Source organism: Brachyhypopomus gauderio, chromosome 11, assembly GCF_052324685.1.
Source record: "Brachyhypopomus gauderio isolate BG-103 chromosome 11, BGAUD_0.2, whole genome shotgun sequence".
Taxonomy (NCBI): Eukaryota; Metazoa; Chordata; class Actinopteri; order Gymnotiformes; family Hypopomidae; genus Brachyhypopomus; species Brachyhypopomus gauderio.
Window position 1 is genome coordinate 20380671 of NC_135221.1, and position 26485 is coordinate 20407155.

At 48.4% G+C, this 26485-nt stretch overlaps 1 protein-coding gene across 1 annotated transcript in view; it reads left to right on the forward strand.

Annotated features, from left to right (window-relative positions):
- rapgef2b (Rap guanine nucleotide exchange factor 2b) overlaps positions 1-23030 on the forward strand; it is a 76670-nt gene extending 53640 nt beyond the window's left edge. The window contains 24 exon segments of the mRNA XM_077022635.1: positions 4220-4351; positions 7263-7440; positions 8448-8584; positions 9392-9550; positions 9995-10147; positions 10712-10876; positions 10989-11096; positions 11227-11430; positions 12167-12275; positions 12580-12856; positions 13064-13221; positions 14098-14338; positions 14526-14912; positions 15049-15260; positions 15452-15575; positions 16050-16073; positions 18293-18516; positions 18714-18884; positions 19020-19169; positions 20683-20884; positions 21091-21545; positions 21664-21689; positions 21691-21913; positions 22761-23030. Coding sequence (XP_076878750.1) covers positions 4220-4351; positions 7263-7440; positions 8448-8584; positions 9392-9550; positions 9995-10147; positions 10712-10876; positions 10989-11096; positions 11227-11430; positions 12167-12275; positions 12580-12856; positions 13064-13221; positions 14098-14338; positions 14526-14912; positions 15049-15260; positions 15452-15575; positions 16050-16073; positions 18293-18516; positions 18714-18884; positions 19020-19169; positions 20683-20884; positions 21091-21545; positions 21664-21689; positions 21691-21913; positions 22761-22786 — 4245 coding nt within the window. The 3' untranslated portion in view covers positions 22787-23030.
- Positions 23031-26485: the final 3455 nt, after the last annotated feature.

Consider the following 26485-nt stretch of genomic DNA (forward strand, 5'->3'; position numbering starts at 1 on the left):
AATATTCAGTTCAGTAGTTTATATTGTTCAGTAATTCAGTATTCTCAGTCAGTGGGAAATACACTCACGGTCAAAACAGTCAAAGGCCTGCCACTAATATTTGTACCTGCTGGTTTGAGATAACTAGCAGCTCTAAGAATAAAATCCAGATGACTTTTACTTTCTGAACTCTTGTGAACTCGTGTGAACTCTTCTCTTGTCTCAGGACAGGATTCCCTTGCTCACTGTTGGCATTGTCACTGGACTGAAGGGTCGCTGGTTTATTAAGCAGATTTGTGTATTTGTTTGGGATTGTGTGTTTGTGTTTATGGGGTTGTTTGTGTGTGAAAAAAGAGAATATGTGCCATGTTTAATCTGACTCCTGACTGAAGCACTTTAATCTTTTGATCCTCTCGGCTCAGGAAAGCGAGAGGCCCCTGGTGCACTACTAAGCCTTATGGGATAGCTCTGCAGCCTCCGGTCCTCCAGTGTCAGCCTTTTTCTATAATGACACACCTTTCACACTCTTGTTCGCTCACACACACCCACACACACACACACACACACACACACCATCATCGCACACCCGATCTCTTTCCCAGATAGTCAAGACAGATGTTGTTCAGTAGTAGCAGGGCTGTTGTCCAGTAATGTAGGTCATTGGGACTGCAGTGGAATTCTGGGAAACTCAGACAGCCTATGAGCCATGCGTGTTTAACCGTCAACACATTAGCAAGGAGCTCCTTAATCATGGATCCTACATTATTTATTACCCATTACGGGTCTAGGTATGGCTTCAAGGGAGACTTGCTGCTCACATGTAGGTTACCCCAATTCCTAACTCTTCAGAAAGCTCCGCGCGTGTCCTCAATGACTCCTTCATGTACTCTGCTTCTGGTGACCAGTGTAATATAGGACCAAACACCCCTTGGGCTAATTGACTCGAGACTGACCTACATTGTGTCACATGAGAATGAAGTCTTTACTATGTGTGGTGTGTGCATGAACAGGCATTGTAAGGGCACCTAAAGGACGAAGCATGGACCCCTGGGGCGGGTTAGGCAGGCGGGCGTGATATCGCTATCGACACGCGTTCGTCGACTGCCGCCATCGTCCCAGCAGTCTCTCCAATTAAGACGTATCAAAAGTCAAACTGGTCCCAGTAAATAGTCCGAAGCAGATATCGGACACCTCTCGTGGTGGACGCATTACGGAAACTTAGTCCAGAGCACCGTTAACCATCAACCCTGCACTGGACAGCTCTCCCCTCCCTCATCCGTTCAAGCATCCATCATTATTAGGAGTAGTTCACGATGCAGGTTTACATATCCGAGACTCGGGCCATGTTAGCGGTGGTCCAGTGGGGCGGTGTGTCCTTAAGGAAAGACGGGTCACCTTCACATTGTTCTTACAAACGGACCTGCGGCTGCTCTACTTAACCGTGAATTTTATTGATCAAAATAAGTTAAAGCAAACGGAACAAAGGGTGCAGACATGTTTGTTCATGTCCGGAGAGCGTGCGGTGACGGGCTGTTGACGTGAGGGTTCTGAGGCTGTCCTGCAAACGGCGCGATTTAATGCTCCACAGCTTCTGCAGAAATAAACCTGATTGGTGCTTTCATATAGTGTAACATTTACATAGGAATTGTGTGTCATAATGCCACACCTCTGCAGTGGGCCGTTGTCTGTTATTAGATATATAGAATGATGAGAGTACAAAGGAGGTCCTGGAGGATTCTGGGAACAGAAAGTGATTTCAGGTCATAGGTAATGAAGCCAGTTGATGTGAATCCTGATTCTGAGAGTGGTAATCAGTCCCAGAGCATCACTGGCCTCATCGTCCCGTCCTGCCTGGTTGAACGCGAGACAGGAAATATGTAATTTTCATACTTATTGAGCAAACTGTTGGCATATGGCTAAGAAGACATCTTTAAAAAAAAAAAAAAGTGTGACTTTTTTGACATTTTTCCCACTTTCCCATTTGTGGGACTGAAGGAACCGTCAGTGGCGTAATTAAAACGGTGCTACAGCTAACAACGCTTCTTGGTGTAAATGAAATTCATCCAGGAACGAGCTGTGAACTCCACATGCAGATCAGTCCACAAACAAAGAGACACCTTTCCTGAACCTCCACACCCCAACACACACACACACACACACACACAACCACCCACGGGGTTCTGCTGCCGTCGCGTGACGTTGGCACAGCCCAGACGCGAGAGATGAGTGTGAGTGCGCTCACATCCGTTGCCGGAGAGCCTCACGAGCATCGTATCACCAACCCAGACACGGAGAGAGCGGTGAGCGATTAGTCTGTACTGATACCTGTACAGGATCAGCAATCCACTGAGAACAGCAGCCACATATTAATGACCACACACACCATATCACACACACCAGCCTGTGCAGTATATGACTTCTAGAGCAGTGGGTGATGAGTTAGCACACAACACACAGTAGCCAGACGCTTGACTCTTTGAGGGGGGTTTTTATGTCTCTTGCCTGATGGTTGTCCTTCAGGTCCGGCTCCACTGAGCCGCTTGTACCGTCTTTGTTTGTCCTCCTGATGCACAGCTAGAGTCTCCGCACTTTCTCTCCGGGCTTCTCAGCTGTCTCCCAGAAGACGAGGCTGTACTTCCGGCCCATAAACGATCGGAGAGTGGAAATTAGGTCAGATGCATTTTATATGAAAGCTATATGCAGCTGACTGGAAGCATCAAGTAACACCTCTCCACCACCACCACCAAAGATCCCTACTTATATTATTTCCCCCACAAATACTCATACTCAGCAAAGAAACCGGTGAATGTCACAGGCGTGCGTGTGTGTGTGCGTTTTTCAAAGATTAGTTGAAATTGGTTTTGAGGCTCTTATCTGAGCTTTGTTGTCGAAGTCCTTCATCTAGAGATGCCATAACCCCCCCTCCCCACACACGCACGCACGCACACACACACATACACACACCTCGCTGTCTTCTACTGCAAACACCCTCTCGCTTTTTGACGCGGAGCCACAAAGAACCTACAAGCACGAGCCATGCAGAAGCAGCTTCTAATAACCAACACCTTCCCTTAAGATGGCACACAAGCACCAGACGTTTGGTTATTTTCAACCACGTCTAAACATACTCCCAAACTGGGGGGAAAAAAGCAGTTAACATGCTTATTTCCATCTTCGTGGAAGTTTCAAGCCTTTAGTTTAAAGGAGTACTCCAGCATTCAACTTCAAAAGACATTTCATTCAGCATTCCCAGAAGTTAAAAATGGTTTAGGCTGGTGTTTATCACAGCGTTTGTTTTAGAGTAACAGACAATGCAAAGGTGATGCCATGTGAAAGGTAAGGGGAAAGTAATTTGTCGGTGCTGCCTGTAATGGCAACATAAAAAAAAACAGAAGCTGACCACACAGAATGATAAATAAGATCGTTTAGCGGCTTAACCCCGGAGTATTTGCTTAAACCCGTTGTTTAAAATCAGAGTGATACTGGACACCCCTCGTGCGTCTCTGTGGAAGCAAAAACCTCTCATTGCGTCGCTTTTCCTGACGTCTAGGTGTGCGAGGATCTCGAAACGCTCTGTGCGTTGGCTGAGGGGGCACCCGCCGCCCCCGGACGGAGCGAGGCGCCACTTCTGTTGTCTTTTATAAGGGGGGTGTCGTTGGCCGTTGACTGCAAAAAAAAACTTGGACTGTTTTGACTAATTCATTTATAAATTGTGAATGTTATGCATTTTCCACACGGATACTAGACCTGTCCATGTAGCCATCAGCTAAAGGGAGGCTCACGTGTTTGTGTGATGGACTGGCTTGCTGAGGTGGTTTTGAATGATGTAAGTTTATGCTGTTTGGTTAAGTTTGGTCTTAATATAATACAGTGCTCAATAGTAATAATATATATAGACAGTAGTTTTTATTATAAGCCAAAAACAGTGTAATTTGGTGCAGTTAATACCAAAATACCAAATAAACATCTAAAATATGAAATGGACAATTTGTAAAAATTTTCAATTATTCATTACATTTTTTTTATACTGAGTAACGGCGCATGTTGGATTCAGAAATGAGGCTGTGACCCTTTACTTCTGTTGGGTACTGACACAGAGAAGGACCCATCTGGTGAGCCCAGGCACTCCGAGAGCAAGCCATCGGTCAAGAGAGAAAAGACCAATATGAGCTTAGCAGGGTGGTTCAGTATTCCTCAGCACTGCAGGTAACGACATTACCAACCTTCTCCGTCTCTCCAGCTCCCAGCGGACTTCAGCCGGCTGCACCTGGCTGACGGGGTCCATCCCCAGGTGTCCCACGTCTCCTCCAGCCTCTCAGGATGTAGCATCACCAGCGACTCTGGAAGCAGCAGCCTGTCCGACATCTACCAGGTAACCTCTCACCTGCGCACCCTCGGATGCTTCCAGAAGACTGCCCATTAATCGCGGCTTACACCACCGGTGTACGGCCGACCCATAAATAGGCATTTGGAGGAAGTTTGTCCAGCTGTAGTTTCATAATGATAACACAATGCTTTTCCTTAAGGGCATTTGTATGGTTGCAGGGCAAAATTATGTGTTATGTAATCTTTGCTTTTTGAAGAGGAGCCTATACAATTAATGTGTACTGATGTGTACTGATTTCTGACTGTCAGTATTTGTCATTCAAATATTTTGCCCAGACCTAGATGACCTAGAGTTCCCCTGATATGTTACTGGACAGATAAGCTTCATGAACAGACTCTCCTGTGTAGCTACTTATCAGTTCGTTCCTGCGCCTCCTTTTACTGATTAACTGTGTTTGTGTAAGTGTTTGCTTTGCTGTTTAATTGATTTTACTGAGTACATTTGTAATGTGGTCACGGATTAGGGGTGGAGTGGTGAGCTGTAGTGTACAGAAGAATGTATGTGTATCTGAATAGCATATACGTGTGTGTGTGTGTGTGTGGGTGAGGTGGTGTGATTGTGTGTGTGTGTGTGTGTGTGTGTGTGTGTGTGTGGGTGAGGTGGTGTGATTGTGTGTGTGTCTGTCTCTCTGTCTGCTGGGGGGGTGGGCAGTGTCCACTCTGTGATCCTGGCCTGATGACCATCTGCTAATGTCTCATTAGCAGCTGTGTGGTGTCCCAGTGAAAGGAAATCGTATCCCCATCTCAGTCCCTCTACTCTCATATCTCAGGGTCGGATTTGTCTTGGGCACCTTTGTCACACAAAAGCGTGTCAGACAAATTCAAACCAACCACTAAATTCAAACTTGCTGCCACAATCCAGCAAGTGACAAAAATATCCAGAGAGTAGGAGTTGTGCTGGAGCAGTGCTGACACACAGGAACCCCGGATGTAAAATTAATTACTGCAGTTCTGTATCCAGCTGCCAGGATGCATGTCTTCCTTTATTCATCCTTGTATTTTGCAACATTTAATCCTCGTGAGCGACTGGGTTAACTGTTGCCGCTATCCCACAGTGCTTTGGGACCCCATTGTTTGACCCCGCCCCTCCTTCCCTGTGAAAATGGCCCACATCCTCACTAAAGCTGGCAACCTCACCGCCTTTATCATTTCATCCCCCTTTGCATTTGAATAAATAATGACGCAGTTTCTTCAGAGACGTTTGAAAGCATTGATCCCAGAATAGCCTCGCTGAAATATTAATGCCTCACATCTCGCTCACCCGAGCTGCCCAAACAGTGAGGATCACGCTCTTCACACTCACCGTGGCCTGAAAAAAATATGGGACCCTTTATTGAGGGTGGGGGTGGGGTGGGGTTTGTATTTACAGCGGTCGGAGTGCGCGTCGTCCCTGATTTAGCTCTTAATGGCTTTCAGGCAAGCACATCTCTGCCTGCTCTGCTAGCATCATTCATGATGGTCGATTTACATCTCCCCCGACATCATTAGGGAGCAAACAGAGCAAGCAAACGTGATTGCGTTGACGTGGGTTTTTTTTTGTTTTTTGTTTTTTTTTTTTGCCGAGTTAACCTGTACGTACTGTAAATACCAACTCTGAGCTGACAGGTGCTTTCAATGCAGCTGTAATGATGAAATAACTGGTAGATATTCACATGTTGTACCAATAAAGCTCCTGTTGACGTCCCAGGAAACCCCAGCAACTCTGCATGGGACAAAATATGAAAGAAGCCGTTTGATATCTGTACAACATTGTAGGTTTGTTACTGCTTGAACTAAGGTTGTGTATGTAGACCTGGGGGCGGGCAGAGTTGAGCTATTGTCTGAAACTTAAAATGCTTAGCCGTGATGAGAATGTTTGCGCTGCTTTTCAAGTCAGCTCGACCTCTAGAACGAGCATCTGCTCACATCAAGGTCACGTGTCACCGGAACCTCTTTGAAGTCGCTTGGAGATTTAGTGGAGACAATAAATCGTAAGGTTCTGATTGGCTTCTTTTAGTGATACAGGGGAGTCAGTCTGTCTCGAATTGCACTTTGCCTCCCTCTACAGCCTTAGACCCGCCCTCCTTGACTCCGCCCCCGCTGGAGGAAGACGTGAACGGTGCACGCAGCGTGCTTCATGCCAGTCCTTCGCTGCCTCCGTCCCGCACATTCTGTGCGTCCTGCGGAGTCAGGATGGAGACGCAGGCTTCGGCGCAGAGCAGCCAGCGTCTTTGAAGGCTGTTTTTCGTGAACTCCTGCTCCTATTTGTGTGTTTCGTGGTCTCCGAACATCTTCCGCAGCATCAGGCGTGAGCTGCTTAACCCCTAACTCGAGTTATTGCCATGGTGACAGCTGGAAGCTGCTTTAAAGGTTTAACGTGGGCTCGGTTAAGAAGGGGGGGGGGGGGCTGTGCTTTTGGTCCTTGAGCACTGGATATTTTGTTGTTCACACAACATGCTCTGCTGCTGTCATTTTATCTCAGATTTATAACTACTGACAAATTTTCACTTCATTCTCAGCCTTTACGAATACATATTTGCTCCGTTCTGCACTCAAAAAACAAAACACAAACAAGGCGTGGATATGAGAACTGTGTCATTTCTTTGCTTTTTATTTTTTGTAGTCTTCTTTCGGTGTTATACTCTCAGCTGCAGAGATCATTTGCGCTAGATCTGGACAGCTGGGTTGATATGTTAATGTGAGGTCTTGCTCGGTGGCTGCTAATTACACGTGTGGACGAGTCTACGGAGCCGTTAATATGCCTGAGCCCGTCGGAGTGATGGAGCTTCAGCCTTTGATCAGAGCTGGGGAGGTCAGCGCCGGCCTTGACGCACGGAGATTGTTGGATGCCCCTGGGTGGTGTTCGGCGCAGACCGCGTGTTTGGGGTGAGACTGAGCGGTGGGTTTTTCCTCCGCAGGCCACGGAGAGCGAGCCCGGCGACATGGACCTCAGCGGCCTGCCCGAGACGGCCGTGGACTCTGAGGAGGACGACGACGAAGAAGACATCGAGCGCGCTTCCGACCCCCTCATGAGTCGAGACGTCGTCCGTGACTGCCTAGAGAAGGATCCGATGGACCGCACGGATGACGACATTGGTGAGGCACACGCACACACACACACACACACACACACACACACACACACACACGCACACACACACATGTATGCAAAGTCAAATCTCCAGATGATAAAGTGTATGCACTGAGACTGTTGAGATTCCCTTTGAGTAATGAAAGGAATGATGGAGTTCAGTGCTCCTTGCTTTAGGAGGTCACAGGCAGGGTGTGGACCTTGAAAGCAGGAGGGGAGGTGCTCTGGAGGGGAGGTGCTCCATAGGGGAGGTGCTCCAGCGGGGAGGTGCTCCGGAGGGGAGGTGCTCCGGAGGGGAGGTGCTCCGGAGGGGAGGTGCTCCAGAGGGGAGGTGCTCTGGAGGAGAGATTCACAGCTGCTCTGCCCTGTGCACAATCAACTTGGATTTGTTTGCTATATCTCCCCCCACAGTGCTGACTTCCAAACACGTGTCAGTCAGCACTCATTCAGGCTGGAGGCAGGAAAGGACCACAACACACGCACATGTGCGCAAACACACACACACACACACACACGCACACGCGGGCAGCTGGGTCATTCTGGGTCCTGTCAGCCCTGTCACACACCAGTCTGAGCCAGACTTGATTTATTGAATGTAGCAAGCAGCAGGATGTAAATGACCACATCATCTCTGCCTGTGAGTGCAGTTAAGACTGAGTGTGAATGAACTCATCTGATCAAATTAATTTGAAGTCCCAGGTTACGCTAGCGAATGGAACACCTCAGAACAGGAACAGGCCAAGGTGCGCTCCAAAAGCCACTTTAAACACGGCTGTTGGGAAGGCTTGAAACCATCTGTGCGGACCCATCGTCCATTATGGCAGTAGCTGTCATCGGGTTCACTTTGCCTTTGGTGCTGAGGCATTTGCTGTTTTTTATTGCAGTCTCTCTCTCTCTCTCTCTCATTCTCTGTCTGTCTGTCTCGTTCTGTGCACCTGTTCATGCGGTGTTTTCATAGCGTCTTCCTTCCTGTCTCTGACGTCCTCTGCTTCTCTCCTGCTCTTCTCCACAGAACAACTGCTGGAGTTCATGCACCAGCTGCCGGCCTTCGCCAACATGACCATGTCCGTCAGGAGAGAGCTGTGCGCCGTCATGGTCTTCGCGGTGGTGGAGCGCGCCGGCACCATCGTCCTCAACGACGGCGAGGAGGTCAGTGGCGTTGGCCGTTATCGCTAGCGGGCCCTCGCCGTTCACGCCGTCTTCGGCCTGCCCGCTCCTCTCCACTGATGGCTCGTGTTATACCCTGCCAAGTCTGGCTTGAACCTTAAACTGGTCGCCGGCTCAAAGGTTTGCCCTTTCAGCCTCGCTTTCACCAGAGCTCCGCCCTTCGTCCTGGTTGGCTCCCTCATCCGAGCTGGCACGCTGCCAGACCAGGCACCATGTCCGAACCACAACAAAGCAGCCCCGTGGCTGTAGTCAGTCTCTGCTCTGTTAAACCCAAGCACACGGCTGTCTAGAGATCATGCCCCGCCTTGGGGAGGTGGAGTGCACTCATCTCCTTATCTGACTGTAGACATGTCTGAGTACAGCCATTTTCCCTCCTAATGCATCCAGACAAACGGGTCCCAGAAAAGGTTCTAGGCCCGACCAGTCAATGGGATGTTATATTTCCTTTCAGGAATTTCCAGGACTCTGCATATTGCAGAGTTTTTTAGATGGCATAAATCACATACAGATTTTTTAGATGATCGACGCCTCTTTTCACCAAATGGTTACTAAGAACATTACGTGTCTCCACTGAGGACATTACACAGCATAATGCGTTCTGCTTACACTGTAATACATTCCTAACAATATTACATTGCCTTTTAAAGTAAGGATCTAGAAGGGCTTTGTCTTCTACATGGTTAGTAGACACATGGACGTTTAGGGCAGTAACAGGTAGCTCATTATTGTCTCACTCGGCTTCTTGCCACTGACGTTGGGTCCCTGGTGTACACCCCACCCCCCCCACAGCTGGATTCGTGGTCGGTTATCCTGAACGGCTCGGTGGAGGTAACCTACCCCGAGGGCCGCACCGAGATCCTCTGCATGGGCAACAGCTTTGGCGTTTCGCCCACAATGGAGAAGGAGTACATGAGAGGGGTGATGAAGACGAAGGTGGACGACTGTCAGGTGAGTCCTCCACAGAGACGGTCTCCTGCCCCGCGACCGTGTCTGCCCAGTGGAGAGGGGAGCATTGGGGTTGAAGGTGAATGGCCAAAGGTCTTCCGTTTCACCGCAGAAGAAAGCACCCCAAGAGATTTACTGTGGTCTCCCGGCCAGATCAGTTTAGTTTGTTCTAACAGCTTCGTTTGTAGTGTTTACTGCTGAAATACTATAACCCTGACACATAAGTGTAATGGCTGATTTAACTCAAATTTGGCAGCACTGAAATTTTGGCAGCCTGTCAGTTCCCTGGAATAGGAAGATTCATTGAACACATTATGAAACTAATAAGGAAATTCAAATTTGCCTCAGGTCCTGGCGGGACTATCAGTAGAACGCCTTTTGAGGACGGAGTAGTTTTGCTCTCTAGAGGCATGACGGCACTGACTGACACCACCTCCCCTCTCTCAGTTTGTGTGTATAGCACAGCAGGACTACTGCTGCATCCTGAACCAGGTGGAGAAGAACATGCAGAAGGTGGAGGAGGAGGGAGAAATCGTCATGGTGAAAGAACACCGCGAGTTGGACCGCACTGGCACCCGGAAAGGGCACATTGTCATCAAGGTGAGACCCTAAGCCCTAAGCCCTAGCCCTTAACCCCTAACCCTGGCCTGTTTAGATGTTTACTCTAAATAAATTACATAGGAAATGTTTTTTTTGCCATAAGATGGATTGGGTTGTTCTGCCAAACTCTCCTGATAGCTCTTGTAAGCCGTGGAATTCTGTGTCTGCTCCTTCAGTCGACATGTTGCTTGAACTGAAGTACATACATGTGTATTGAACATGTCTCCTCATTGATTGCTGCATGGGGATCTGTTAAATGGAGCACAGGGGAGGCTCGTGTGCTGCTGACGGAGTGTGCAGACCAACTAGTGAGCACATCCGTATTGAGCACAGACCACCTAGTGATCTGAGCAGAGTGAAAAAATCACCCAGTGATGGTGAAATGCCCCAGAAATGTCCCAAGTGCCTGCTAAGCCCTCTCATTATTCCTAAACCACAGTCTTCCCTACTTGACTTCATTCCTGTTTCGTGCATATCTGTAATGGCTTTTGTACAGTCTGCAGTGCACCGTGTGAGAAACAGGGGTGTCATTTTGAAGAGAGTTCCCTTTACCGCCCCCTGCAGGGCACTACAGAGCGGCTGACCATGCACCTAGTGGAGGAGCACTCGGTCGTGGACCCCACCTACATCGAGGACTTCCTGCTAACCTATCGCACCTTCCTGTCCAGCCCTATGGTGGTGGGCAGGAAACTGCTGGAGTGGTTCCACGACCCCAGCCTCAGGGACAAGGTACACACACACACACACACACGCGCGTGCGCACACGCACATACAGGTGTGTAAGTGGTGGTGTGCATATCCCTGTCATCATATAATCATATGTACACATGTATGTTCCCAGGTTACACGGGTAGTCTTGCTGTGGGTGAACAATCACTTTAACGACTTTGAGGGCGACCCTGAAATGACGCACTTCCTCGAAGAGTTCGAGAATAATCTGGAGAGAGAGGTCAGCCCCCCGCGAAGCGTCTCGCGTTCCTTCGCCGATCTCGCACGTTTGCAACCGCTCTCTCGCACCAAAACTACCTTTTTCACTAACGGGTCAACCCTCTTCCCCCCCCACCCCCGGGATGGAGCAGAAGATGTGTGGACACCTAAGACTGTTAAACATCGCGTGTGCCGCTAAAGCCAAGCTGCGTGTGGTGACGCTGACCAAGCCCTCACGTGAGGCGCAGCTGCCCTTCGCGCTGCTCGGCGGCTCCGAGAAGGGCTTCCGCATCTTCGTGGAGAGCGTGGAGCCCGGCAGCAAGGCTGCGGAGGCGGGCCTCAGGCGCGGAGATCAGGTGACCCCCTCCGCCAAAAACCCCTCTGCAAAAGTGCTCCGATAATAACTTCAGCTGGCATCGTCACATTGTGCTAGAGGAAAGGTGTATTGCTGGCAGGAGTGTATCGCTGGAGGCAGTATTGTTCTAGTCTTAATGTAAAGAGCATTATTTAGTTGAACTTATTACTGTAGTACTACACAAAGTATTAGCGATCATTTCAAAGTTTTGAAACTCATACACTCATGCTGAGAGTATAATGGCATGTAACAGTATTTCAAGCTGAACTGATTTTACAACATCATCAAAAGATTAAAGTTAAATCCACGCTTAATTACAGCTCTCTAACTCTCTCCGACATGGCAGCTGTGCCTCCTGATGTCGATGCTATTCCCATAACCTTGTTCCTCTGTTCTTGAAATGTCACTCATCAGCATGTTTCATTATTTTATTCCTCTTAGTAATGTCAGAAAATCTGAACCCCATCAGAAATGCCACGGTGCTTATACATATATTGATGATCGTGACCGCTTTGTGTGATTGGGCCTTAATCCAAATAACAAGCTACAAATTCACAGAGCCTCAATCACTCTTCTGGTCCTGTGATGTAGACTTCATGATTTGCAAGTGACATGCCTGACTTCTGGTATTTTAGCCATTTAGTTAGTCAACTGTGTCTGCTTGGAAACCTTCAGTGCATTGTATGATCCACATAAGCAGATAAGGTTCTTGATGGTGCCTCCCTGTCCTCCCCTAGATCCTGGAGGTGAATGGGCAGAACTTTGAGAACGTGCAGCTGTCTAAAGCCAACGAGATCCTGCAGAACAACACACACCTGTCCATTACTGTGAAAACTAACCTTTTGGGTAAGATACATGTACATCGCCTTGGGCCGATACACCAGCAATGAGGTCGTTTATTTGTGGTGAGATCACACAGAGAGTAGGTCCACCGAAATAGCGTATGTGGACTTCTGAAAATGCCGTAGTTAGACGTAGTTGTCTGCGTTGCTGAGCTTTGTAAAACTGATTTTATTAGGCAGCACCTGATGTAATGGCTGGTCCGAGATCAGTAGTCCCATCATCAGTCGTTAGGATTTGAAAGGGGAAAAGCCGTCCTGACATCAGCTCTCGGATCTTTCAGTCTGACCAAGGTCGCCTCTCGTTCCAGTGTTCAAGGAGCTTCTGGCCCGGCCCGAGCACGACCCAGAACACGACCAGGAGGAGGAGCTGGACAGGAAGAACGGGGCTCCCCACATCCCCAAAATCGGCGACATCAAGAAGGCCAGTCGCTACTCCATCCCCGACCTGGCCGTGGACGTGGAGCAGGTCATGGGCCTGGAGAAGGCCAGCAAGAAGGCCAAGGCCAACACGGTGGGCGGCAGGAACAAGCTGAAGAAGATCTTTGACAAGACTCTCACCAGTATTCTACCACCCAAACCATACAAGTGAGTGTGTGTGTGTGTGTGTGTGTGTGTGTGTGTGTGTGTGTGTGTGTGTGTGTGTGTGATGCATAATAATAATAATATTATAATTATTGTGTATATGTCACAATCACAAACATGGTGTATGATAGGATAAGATGTTCGTGGCATTGCAGAGTTGCTGCATGTGTGATCAGTGGATGGTGTGACGGTTGTGGTTGTGTCCTGCAGTGACGTGGGCGTAGGTCAGTCCCAGGACGACAGCATCGTGGGACTGAAGCAGTCTAAGCAGATCCCCCCCGCCCTCCCGGTCAGCGGGAACCTGTCATCCAGCAACCCAGACCTCCTACAATCTCACCACCGCATCCTGGACTTCAACAACCAGCCAGGTGGGTTCGCTACACTTCTCACCTGTGGAAGGGAAGATCTGGGAGCTGCAGAACGCTTTGGCTCGCTGGCGTTCCTCAGAACACACGAGTGACATGTTCAGGAGGTCTCTTCGTTCCATCACTCATGAACCATCCCCCCCCCCCCCCCCCCCCCCCCCCATCCATCACACTCACCTTGTCTCAAATCTCCTCTTTCAGAGCCAGTCCCCATAAGTAAGTATAGACTCTGGTACTCTGGTGACTGTTCCTGATCACTTTGTAAATCATGGAGGGGTTTCTGAATTTCTTTCTGTGATTTTCCTTCATTTTTGTCAAAAATTTTTTCTTCTGCACAAAAATGGTGGGGCCAAATCCCGGCTGCTTTGAAAAGGATAGAAAAAAATGCTAGCGCTGTTAATAATGAATGGCCATCCACAGGGAGCAATTAGCATGATGCAGATGCGTCATCCCATATGGTTCCTGCTAGCCTAGCGATGTGTCCTTAAGTGCCGTGTTGCTTTAATCTTGGTGCTGGACATGCTAATGTTGCCATTAGTTACCAGGCTATTGATTTGGGTGTTTATGCTTCCTTTTAGTGGTTCATTGATCTGATTAAATCATCCGTACCACATACAGTGACCCATTTGTTTTGAAAAGCGGATTATCAAAACGCCACCAAGCGTCTTCTCTTGCTCTGCAGTTGTTGTTGCTTTCTTCTCATAGATTGCACATAACAACTATTTGGGTATATTAACTGGCATATTGTTCGGTGCTTAGGAAAGTGCGTAATGATTATGGGATGAGTTAACCCTGGCCATAAAAACGCAGAGTACGAAGGGTGGTGGTTGAGTTTAGCACAAGCTCTTCCTCCTGACCGGGTGCGGTGCTCTTCCTCAGACATGTCGGACCAGGTGTTGCGCGTGTTCAAAGCTGACCAGCAGAGTCGCTACATCATGATCGGGAAGGACACCACGGCGAAGGAGGTGGTGGCCCAGGCTATCCGGGAGTTTGCCCTGACCGCCGCAGCCGAAGCTTATTCGCTCTGCGAGGTGTCCGTCACACCGGAGGGCGTAATCAAGCAGCGCAGGCTTCCCGAGCAGCTCTCTAAGCTGGCCGACAGGATCCAGCTGAGCGGCAGGTAATGGTCACCGAGTTCCCAGCACTTAAACTGGGCCGCCTACCAAAGGCCAAGGATGTGGATCAGGTGGCGTTTTGCCGTAGTAATAATTAAAGATGTTGTGTGATGAATTCATTTTAAAAATGAGAAAGAATAAATGTTCATTGTCAATCTACAATCTGTACACACATCTATACCCTCACACAAGGTACTACCTGAAGAGCAACATGGAGACGGAGACGCTGTGCTCGGACGAGGACGCGCAAGAGCTTCTGCGCGAGGGCCAGGTGGGCCTGCTGCAGCTCAGCACGGTGGAGGTGGCCACGCAGCTGTCTATGCGCGCCTTCGAGCTCTTCTGCGCCATCGAGCCCACCGAGTACATCGACGACCTGTTCAAGCTGCGCCCACGGCCCGCCGGCCCCTCCAGCCTCAAGCTCTTCGAGGAGGCCATCAACCGCGAGACCTTCTGGGTGGCCACCGAGGTGGTGCGCGAGCCCAACCAGCTGAAGCGCATGAAGATCGTCAAGCACTTCGTCAAGATTGCACTGCACTGCCGCGAGTGCAAGAACTTCAACTCCATGTTCGCCATCATCAGGTGGGGAGGGGCGGGGCTTGGGGTCAAACCGGCAAATGCTCGCAGGCGTGTCTGGACAGCATGACCGCCTTTGATTTTGTGCGGTAAACCTGCCAGTGCCTTTGTCGTTAAATGCGACGATCTCATGTCGTTGCAGTGGTCTGAATCTGGCGCCGGTGTCCAGGCTGAGGGGCACGTGGGAGAAGCTACCGAGCAAGTACGAGAAGCTCTTCAGCGACCTGCAGGACCTGTTTGACCCGTCCAGGAACATGGCCAAGTACCGAAACGTCTTGAACAGCCAGAACCTTCAGCCACCGATCATCCCCCTCTTCCCCGTCATCAAGAAAGACCTCACCTTTCTCCACGAGGGTGAGAGAGATTCTCGATGGTTTGACCTCACTAGCCATCTAACTTTGCTCATTACATTGGATGTTTTTTATTTTTCCTCGAAATGCTTTTAGAGAAGAACCAATATGCCTCGCATTGTGTTTTAGCCAGTTGTGAATTAGGGAGCCTGAGAGATACTCAGCTGGTATATAAACGTTTTGTCGCCATTTCAGGCAACGACTCGAAGGTGGACGGCCTGGTGAACTTTGAGAAGCTGCGCATGATTGCGAAGGAGATCAGGCATGTGGGGAGGATGGCGGCGGTGAACATGGACCCCGCCCTCATGTTCCGCACCAGGTGGGGCTCCTGCCAGACCTCCAGCCTCCGGCGAATCCTTTTGTATTGGGCCCCGTCCAGTCCTGTCCGGCCTCTGGAACACAGCCTGCACACCATTAAAGAGCTTTTAGTGCATTTCACAGCTGTATGTTGTAGAGCTATGATGTCATGCCTTCAGACACACACACGTGGGCTGTTACTGTATGCAGTTGGCTGCAGATGTGTGTTTATTTGCGTGCGAATATCTTGTTGTGTGAGTGTATACGGTTATTATCATGCTGGAATATTTGTTCTTGTCCGTTTGGCTTCTGGTGCTGCTCACCTTGGTACTCTCGTTCTCTTATTTCCTTGTCATCTAAGCTTCTCTCCTTCTTTTTCCCCTCCTTTTTCCTCTCACTCCCTCCTGATTTTCTCTGTTTCTCTTATCTTTCTGCCCCACTCTCTCCTACCTCCTCCCCCCCCCCACACGTCACTGTTCATGGCTCTCCTTTACAGGAAGAAGAAGTGGAGGAGTTTGGGGTAAGTGTGGTGACCTCTCAGTGACCTCTAACCTTTAGCCCCATGTCTCCTTTCTCACGTGCACACCTCCCCATGCATCTTTAATTTCAGCAGCCTCCTCCCCTTTTCCTCCTTCTGTTTTCCTCATTCGAACGACGCGCGTGCGGCTCTCTGACACCCAGCCGCCCCCCCCCCCCCCCCGGTGGGACTGCTATCGCTTTTGCTATTTTGGCTCATTTAAATAAATCTCACTCATACGTTTACTTGAAAACACACTCACAAAGAGGTGCATGCACTAACACCCTGATGTTCCCTAACACACGTGGTGGAGTTTGGTTGTTACACCACCACAACTGCACCATCCTGCATGAGGCTGTGTGTTTCCCCGCCAAGCACATACCTGACATTAGTGTGAACTGTTGGACCATCTTAGCAAAAGTGATATCTTTTAGCGCTCAGCTACAATACTTGCCAAAAAGGATGTGCTTACCAGGTTTTATTTGCAGTGCTGTGAGTCGGACGGTTTGCTATACGTTTGATTGTGTGTTTGACTTTCATGTTCAACCGTGCACTGTGAAATCCGCAGTATTGTACATGGTATCCCCAATTTCCTACACCAGTCTCTGCTTTTGCCCATGTGAAGTGGTCAAACTAATGCCTGCCTCAGTTAACTGCACAATGTACTCAGTAGGGTTGCAGCGGTAACCGGTTTCACGGTATACCACGGTATTAAAATGCACGGTTATCATACCGTGTGCGTTTGCTTATTACCGGTAAAAAGCAAGCCAGCGGAGAAACTGACCCGCGCATGCGCAACTCCGCTCCGGTTCAGCTACTAAGCACACAGCAGTGAGAATGGCAGAAAGTGCATTAGACTTAACAAATTTTTTAACAAAAAAAAAAGCTTAACTAAAATCAGCGGCGAAAATGACGTAATCGCGGTGGCTCCGCCGGTGAGCGCGGGTCTCGCGCGCTGTCGATTCGCGAGGTCGTGCACGTCTCGAATTTTGTAACTTTGCGCGCGTCGCGCCTCAGCGCAATGAACAAAGTCATGTTTGCAGGGTTCATACACCTTTATAAGGTGGAATTAAAGCACTTGTACGTAACTTTAAAGGTCCGTTTCAATATTTCCCAGCACCTTAAACTTAATTAAGTTAAATATTTATACATATACTCAAAATAATTCGCTTTTTATTAAATTATTTAATGGTTGTTTATTTTCAAAACGCCCAGTCTTAACGTCTTCACGTTCTCTCGTGTTTCGTCCTGGAATTACAAGAGGCTCGTATTTGTTAACGTAATACAAAAGAACTGTGCCGAGTCGCGCGCTACGGTCACTAGTGAAAGTGTAAATCCATAGATTTTTAAGGTCCTTGCTTTCACTGGATGTGAAAGATGCCATTAATTTACATGCGTTCATTTTCAAAATTTTACGTGCCTGTTTTTCATATGTTAAAACCAGACTCGGTGTGAAAGCCTTAAAATAGAAATCTCTATTGTGAGGGTCATGTCAGAAATAAATCCTCTCTTTCTGCAGTATCTGGTTATATTCTAACTTGGCAGTACAACGGACGTTTACAACAGTTGTTGATCAGACACTGACCCAGGTTGAGTTTATCAGATATTAAATAATTTAAACTTAAATAATTGTACTGAAATCCATGATTTAGGTTTATCTAATTTTGCAGTATTTATTTAAACATGTGTACAGCTTATTTTTTTAAAGGAGACATTTTGTATACAATAGTTCCAGGTTTCTACAATAAATAGTTAATTGAACAAAAAAAACTTGTAATTTCTTTAAGGGTCAGTGTATCTTTTAATAATATACAAACTAACTGTGATACCGTGATAACCGTGATACCGCGGTATTTTCTGAGACGGTTATCATACCGTGAAAATCTCATACCGTTGCAACCCTAGTACTCAGACACCCTTTAATATAGGTGCCACGATTTATTTTAACCCTTCCAGTTGAGTTAAAGAGCCATCCTTTACTCCTCCCCTTTCACCCGATTGGCTGGAATGCAGAATGCATGGAATGTTCTAAACCTGCGAGGAATGCGACTAGCTGCATGTCTACCTGTAATAGCGACGCCCGATTCTGGACTGGCGATTGCTTTGTAGCAGGCCTCACTCTAAGTGTGTGTGTGTGTGTGTGTGTGTGTGTGTGTGTGTGTGTGTGTGTGTGTGTGTGTGTGTGTGTGTGTGTGTGTGTGTGTGTGTGTGTGTGTGTGTAGTTCGCTGAGCCAGGGCAGTGCCAACGCAGCAGTGCTGGATGTCACCCAGACGGGTGGGCATAAGAAGAGGGTGAGGCGAAGTTCCTTCCTCAATGCCAAGAAGCTGTACGAGGATGCACAGATGGCCCGCAAGGTGAAGCAGTACCTGGCCAACCTCACACTGGAGACCAACGAGGAGAGTCTGCAGACGCTCTCCATACAGTGTGAACCGTCCATAAACACACGTGAGCATCTCCCTCAAACACACAAGGTTGTAATGAACTGTCGCAGCACAGTCCTCTCGTCAGTTTTTATACATCTCCCATTTGTTTCCGGAGCTACACCTGCTCACCGCCTTTGCGACTCCCATCTTGGTTCTGCCTTGCGCTCAGTCGCATCGCTGACCCATTCTAATCGAGCCACCGCCTGTACCTCCCCCCAGTACCTAAGGGCTCGGGGGACAAGAAGAGGCCGGACACGTCGCCCGTGGTGGGACGAGCCGCCGCCCACCACCGCCAGCAGCTCCAGAAACCCAATCAGGCGCTGCAGGTGCCGTCCGTGGCCCTCTACCCCTCCCGCAAGAAGGTTCCCATCAAGGACCTGCCACCCTTCGGTAAGGCGGCACGCCCGCGCAGCCGAACCGTGCCCGTCGGCCGGTCCCGTCGGTCCTGCGTGGTTTTGGCCGCACGTGCGGCGTAGCTCGTAGCTCCGTCCTAAGCTGCAGGCCTGTTCTGTGTTGCACGTGCAGGCACCAGTTCCCCGCAGTCCTTGAAGAAGATCCTGTCTCTGTCGGAGGAGGCAAGTGAAAGACATAGGAAGCAGGCAGACGATGCCGTCTCCAGTGCCTCATCTCAGCTGTCCTCTCCGCCCACGTCTCCACGCAGCTCTCCCAAGAAAGGTGGGTGGAGGACGGAAAACACACGCATATGCACACATGGGCACACACACAGTTGCGTAGGGATAATACACACACAGTTGCGTAGGGATAATACAGGTTCAACACTCAATGCAAATTCTTTTTTTTAACCCTCTTACTATGTTTGCTATGTAAACTGTGGTGTTACTACCTGCTGGTGGCCAGACACACACAGTTCATCACTGTTAGCGCCATCTGGTGTACACGCTACATTCTGGCTGCATTCTTAATGGAAAATTCTGCCATCTTGTGGCAAAATGACAAAATACACATGCACACGCCCACCTATGTGCCAGAATGTTCCGCTTCCGTTAAAGGGATAGTTCATCCACATGAGGTTAACCTAACAGCGAGTGAAAGCTTATTGCTAGCATGGCGCGCTGGTGTAATTTGCATTCACATTAGTATTGTTGGAGTAAATCCTTTCTTTAATTTGCATTCACTTTACTACTGTGGGACTAAATGCTTCACTGCAGCGTCACGTCCTCGTTTCTCTTGCATGCAGCTCGGTATCTGAAAGAAACCAGAGTGTAAGGAGATTTACCGCCCATTGTAGAAAGGTGGCAGCAGGTAGCAGCTTGGATGCAAATCCCCTAAAGAAGGGAGATGGTATAGTCCCAACCTTACAACGTCTCCTCTGGGCCCTTCCATTGTCTCACTCAAAAGGGGGAAATATTTTGGCTACTAAATAATAAAGCATTATTCATATCCACCTTTCAGGTTTTTAGATTTTTCTGGAAATAATACCATCTGTTCTGACAATGACAATGCTCTGTATATATGTATATATGGTGGATTATATATATACATATATAAAACACTAACAAACCAGAACGTTAGAAAGACTGGTAAACCAGAATATTTTTCTTTGGGTGAGCTGTAGATGGCAGAGGCGCTGATGTGCTAGTCAAGCTGCAGATGGCAGACTGCCAGTGGGAGTCTGTCCTCTCAGGACGCCGTGCTGCTGAGGAAACTCAACGCCTTATTGATCGGCCTGGCTCTGAGCCAGGAGCCATTTTGGCTCTGAGGGATGCGGCTGCATTTTCTCAATGGCAGGGTCCAGTGAAAGTGCTGTGTCGTTTTGCTTCAGTATAGATCAGATAAAGGCAAATGTGTTGAAAGGTTGAAAGCTGATCTGTTACAGATAAAGCTAATAGTTTTCTGGAAACAAAAGCTAGTCCTGCTATGGTGGCTCAGTAGTGCTACAGTAGCCAAATGATCCATGTTCATTTAAAAAATATATAGTTTGTTGTCTTTTGCAAGCTTGTGTACATCTAGTTTGCTTTTTTCGCTATTGCTGATCTGCTATATATATATATATATACACACACACACACACATACACACACACACACACACTGTATATATACAATATATATTTTTTCATATACTGGCAATACAGTATATGATAAATGTTCTGAATTCAGATGAATTCAGGAACATGTCCCCAGTCATGATAATTTGAGTGTGTGTGTGTGTGTGTGTGGTTCCGCAGGTTTGGGCCGTGCGGCCGACAACCTGTCTGACTCGGGCCACAGCGAGATCTCCTCACGCTCCAGCCTGGTCAGCACCTCCTCCCTGGACATCGGACCAGATGAGCGACGGCACCGCTTCGGGGGCGGGCCAGTTGATGGCCATGGCGGGGGTCATCGCCTAGAGCGCCGGGCTACGGCCGACCCGGACCAGTACAGCTTGGGGTGAGCGTGTGCTGGTGGCCATGAGTGAAGATAGCTAGTTAAATAACCATCATCAGCTAGTTTATTTACATACAGTAAACACTCTTTGGCTCAGAAATGAGTTTCTTGTTCCTACTATTGTTTCCACTGCTCTTCTGTTGCGATTGGCGCTGCAGTTTTATTGGGGATGATTGTCCTTCTCATCCCATCCTTGTCCTTGCCCTCAGGTCATACTCGTCCATGCAGGACTGCCGTGGTGTGTACGCGGGGGCCACCGTGCTCTCCTCCCCCAGCTCGGAGGAGCTGACGCAGGACCAGGGCGACCGCGTGTCCCTGGACGCCGCGGACTCGGGACGCGGCAGCTGGACGTCCTGCTCGAGCGGCTCGCACGACAACATCCAGACCATGCAGCAGGGGCGGAGCTGGGAGGCCCTGGCCGAGGGGGCGGGGCTATGGGCGGGGCGAGGCAGCTGGGCGTCGGCCTGCTCGGCCTCGTCCTCGCCGGCGGCGTGCTGGGGCGAGGACTCGGAGGGCGACACGGGCACCATAAAGCGCCGCGGGGGAAAGGACGTGAACGCTGACGCAGACACCAGCAGCATCACCTCCACGGGCTCCGAGGAGTCCAAGCAGCACAGCAGACGGCCCTCGCCCATCACCGCCGGCAATGCCAAGGGCGTGATCAGTAAGATCCCAGCGCTTCCTGTCCTCCTGTGTGCCCTGCTGCTGTGGATGTAGTAAACACTGACCCCCCCCCCCCCCCCCCCCCCCCCTCTTTCTTGCTCCACCTTTCTCCAAACCAGCACGGAAAGACGGCCGTTACCGCGACCCCCCCGCCCACGCCGCCAGGCTACACGGCGCTGACCATCTCGGACGTGACGGAGGGAGCGTCTCACGCGGGCCGCAAGCCCCCGGACTACACCACGGCGCTGCAGCGCTCACGCCTGGTCACGCAGTCGCCCGACGCACAGCAGGCGCCCTCCACGGGAAAGCCCGGTCCGCCGGAGGCCCGCGGCACCGCCGACCACCAGGCCGACCAGATGGAAGAGGAGGGTGAGTGCTTGTCTCCCAAACTCAGAGCTCAGAGGAGGAGAGGGGCACACACAGCAGAGCCCCCCAGGCCATGAATCACACACACCACCCTGGCAGGTAAAACTCCCCAAACTGCAGCTCTTCCATACACACACACACACACACAAACACACACTCGCACACATGCACGCACTCACACTCATTCACTCACTCTCGGCCACAAGCCTGTGCTGCATGCTAAGAAGTCACTCATTCGTTCCGCCCACCACCACCAGCCACCAGTCACCAGCACATCTCATGCAGTGCATGCGTTACCAAGGAGACAGCCTTCCTCCGCTGCCATGGCAACATCCCTACCATTACTCTCTGCTCTGCCGTGTGTGTCGGCGCTCTCTCATCAAATGCTTGCCGAGACGTCAGAGCTGCCATCTGGGAATCGTAGTTCTGTTAACTTGCTTGCTTGCTTACAAACTAGCTACCACAGGAGGTACTTCTGTTGTAAAGAATGACTCAGTATTAGGAACTTTGCTATCACTGGCATATAAGCAAATTAGCAAGGCATGCTAAGTTATGACATACTTAACGCTGTTAGTTCTGAACGTAACTGAATATGTATTCATTGTAGCTGAGTATTCGTATATTGTAGCTGCATTTTGCAGACTTGAAGAATACAACGTCTGTCGTGTTTGACACTGATGTGGAAAGTGCAGGTTATGTTGCAAGTTACGATGTGTATTTGCTCGTTTATACATGTATGTCCGTGCTTGTGTGTGTGTGTGTGTGTGTGTGTGTGTGTGTGTGTGTGTGTGTGGTGTGTGTGTGGGCAGGCACTAATACTCTGACCAACATTGCTTCTCCCTGCTTCCAGAGGATGAACAGGTTTCAGCTGTTTGAAGGGGAGGGCGCCCTCTACTGCTGGACACTTATTGCAGCGGCTGAAGGCCCATTAAGTCCCTTCAGAGGCAGACAGACTGCCAGAGCAACCAATAGTCATCTGAGTGGAACTGCCTGTCTCTCTCCTCATTGGTGGATTCATCTCCCTTCCCTGCCTTAAATCATCGCAAAGGGTGTTGCTGCCCTGCAAACTAAAATACTGTGAAATAAAGGAGGAGAAAGTAAAAAAAAAAAAAAAAAAGAACAGATGAAAAGCAAATTACGTGGCACTTTGGAAAAACTTTAGCTTAAAGTACAAAAAAAGGACTGAATATGAACTCAAAAATGAACTCAGCGGTGCGACATTCACACTGAGATGAAACTGCCGTTGACAGTGAGTGACAGATACAATCCCGCCCCCTTCCCACCCCCCAAAAACGAAAAATAATTGAGCCAAAAATCCCTTTTTCCCCACCTGCACTTTTTTTTAAAGCTCCCTTTTTATAAGATGAGAGCAAAAACGTGCACTCTCTTCTCTCCTGGATGGCAGGGATCGAGAGTGAAGGGGAGACATTGGAACCTTTTCACACTCCCAATACTCACTGCTTCTCCTACTCCTCAACACTCAGGAGTGTGCATGGCACTGTTGCAGTATTACTTGAGCAGGTGTGGCGATGGGGAGTGGTTTGAAGGAAACCTGCACTAACAGACCCAAGGAAGCAAGCACGCACACTGCCTTTGGGCATGCGCCTACCTATCCAGCACACTTCTTCACTCCTTAGGGTCCCTTGGGTGGACAGATATAGGACTCAGCCTTTGGTAAATGCTGAGGGGGAAGAGCACACCTTAACTCATCAAGTGCAGCGCAGTCAGTGCGTGTTCAGCACTGAAGCAGGCTTTGCCTTTTAGCTCCCGGGTTGGAGTTGAGCCTAGACCTCCGTGTGAAGGAGATGATGATCTCGGAAAGCATGCACAGGTGGCGTCGTGTATGCATGTGGCTTCTGGAGGTGTCTCGTTCCCGAATCTCCGTCCTGAGGGTTCGTTTTCTTCGCCCACTCCCATTGGCGTCACTTGAGGAAGAGAGTGTGACACCAGAGGGGTTTCCCTTCCAGTCTCAGAGGGATCGGAGGCAACACCGATCTCCTCCAGCGATCCCGAGTCCTTCTTAGCAGTCTCTAAAGATGAGAGTTTGTGAGATTTATTGTCTGTTTAGCTCTTCCATGTTAAAGTTAGGCTGTCTTTCCATTCTTCGTAGGGCAGAGGCTCTCTGAAGAGACAGGAAGGAGAGGGGAGTAACGATTGGGACTGGACAGAAGACTAAATTATCATTTCAAGTGCTATAGGGGTTTGAACAAATGCTTTCTCTGAATTTAGGCTGCTCAAAAAATTCCCAGGAACCCAGTATATCCAATTTTAGCAGAGGCCACGTGTTCATGTTGCAGGTGAAGCACTATATCCTGTATCCCCCGCATTTCACTCACGCATTTTCATGGTATGGCAAATACAACAGACGTCAGCGTCTGCCCAGTACTGTGATGTGTGGGACACGGTGTCAGCAGCCAGTCAAGATGAAGGTCTGTCCAGCCAGCCACGGCAAGGCCAGACTGGGTGCTCTTTCCTGACGTGAGCCGTTCTGGAGCGTCGCGTGTTGCAAGACGGTCACGGTTGAGGTATGCTGGCTTTTTCGTGGTGCTACGTAGGCCTTACGAGGGCTGAAGTCATGCTCGTGTCACACCGTACGCACACAAGGGGTCTTACGAACTGCCCAGCAGATGAAAGGACTTTCCCAGAATCCCACGCTTCTGAGACTCCGGTGCGGAAGAACGTCGCTAACACGACCTGAAGGCTGCCAAGCTAAGTCGAACTCAACTGGTGAAAACAAGTCACTTTTATTGTTTCTTTTTATCACTGAGTTAAGCTGATCACATTGATCAGTATTTAGACACGACAGACTTTGAGGGGGGAAAAAAGAAGATTGCAGTGTTTTCCACTGTAGCCTGTAATATCACTTCAGTGTTTCTTTCTCTTCTTGCTGTAATTTTTCCTTCGTTTTTTGTAATGGTCGCAGTCGTAAAAACAAAAAACACCACATTCAAAAAATGAAACAAAAACAAATGTACAAAAAAAATAAATAAACATTTGTAAAGCAGTGGTTATTTAAATCATTCAGTTCCATTTGACATTTTGGAACTGGTCATGCTTTTCTGGCAAGCCGAGTGGAGTCCTATTTTGAAAAATAAGTTGCACAAAATGTACAAACAAGATAAACTGTAGTAGGCAGCGCTGCTACTTTGTTCGATGTGTGATGTCACGTGAGAAGTGTACATTTAGCTGGTGACGAGTCTCTCCTTCACTACTTTTACCTGTACGTCTTTTACAAAGACAATTGGTGGAGTATGTATCGGTCGTTATTTTCTGTCTTTCTTTCTTTTTGTATTTTTAATACAATAATTGTAAATATTGGTTATATTTTTGTTGAATTGTAGAAAAGTACTATGTTTATGCCTCAACATCCAGTTTATATGAAGCTGGGAATCAATAAATGCGAAAAAAGGAATCAACATGTAGGTTTCAAATGCACTTATTTCCTCCCCCTTTCCCCCCACCCCCCCATCAAGGTTTTCTCCTTGGAATATTGTTACTTTAAATGACCTCTGGCACCATCTAGTGTTTGCACAAAATAAGACATGGAAGTAACTTGAAATGTGTATCTCATAATTTTTTAACTGACAAATGTATGTCAGAATGAATAAAAAGACATGGATACCTGTTTGCCGTGCTTCCATGCCTTCACTTCCTCAGTGTTGGATCATGTTCCTCCACCCAGGAGAACAGATGTTCGGGTTCGAGATGAATCATGGGAACGATTTAAAACAAAACTGGATCTTTTTGTTACATGTTTTGCTGCTGGAATGAACAGCTCATGGGTTTGTTAAGACCACCCCAGTTTCTCAGTGTATTTTCCAATACACTGAAATGTGTAAAGTTCTTTCAGCAGACAGCCATCAGCAAGCTACAGAGGGAAAAAAACTTAAGGTACAATGAATTTAAATCATATATTTCCAGCATAAGGAGTTATAAACATGTTTCCCATAAACATTTTGTTGAACGCACATGCAAATGATTCAAAAAATGCTTGACTGTCAGAATAATTTCTTATAGTATTTAACAAGACTCACACATTAAAATTAAACAGAATTCTTCTTTGATTAGTCTTCATTCATAAGACTTTTCAGCAGATGGCTGGTAGGTTTGCTTAATTCCACACATATGTGACCACTTAGCTGTTAAAACTAGCAGAGGCGTGTCATCAGATATTTTGGCTAACGACATCCATCTGATTTACTGTGGACTTGAAACTACATATATAATTAACACAAAGGTCTGTTGAGTACTGTAGTGATTTGTAAAAAGACCCAGGGCAAGCATAATAAAGACATTCACAGTGCGTTGCTTGATATTACTGTCTTAATTGGCACATCTGTCATATAGTGTACTGTAATATTCATATCTTAATTTTGAACAAAGGTGTAGGTTTATTAAATATAACTGATCTTGGACTGATGACTTACAGAAGCGCACACACACTGAGATATAGAAATTTAGGGAGTACAGTCCATATACTGATTATGACAGGTATACCAACTCAGGAGGAAAAGGTGGGAAAGACATGAGGTTCTGTTTGTGATTTTAAACAGTGATTTGGTCAGTGTTCCAGAT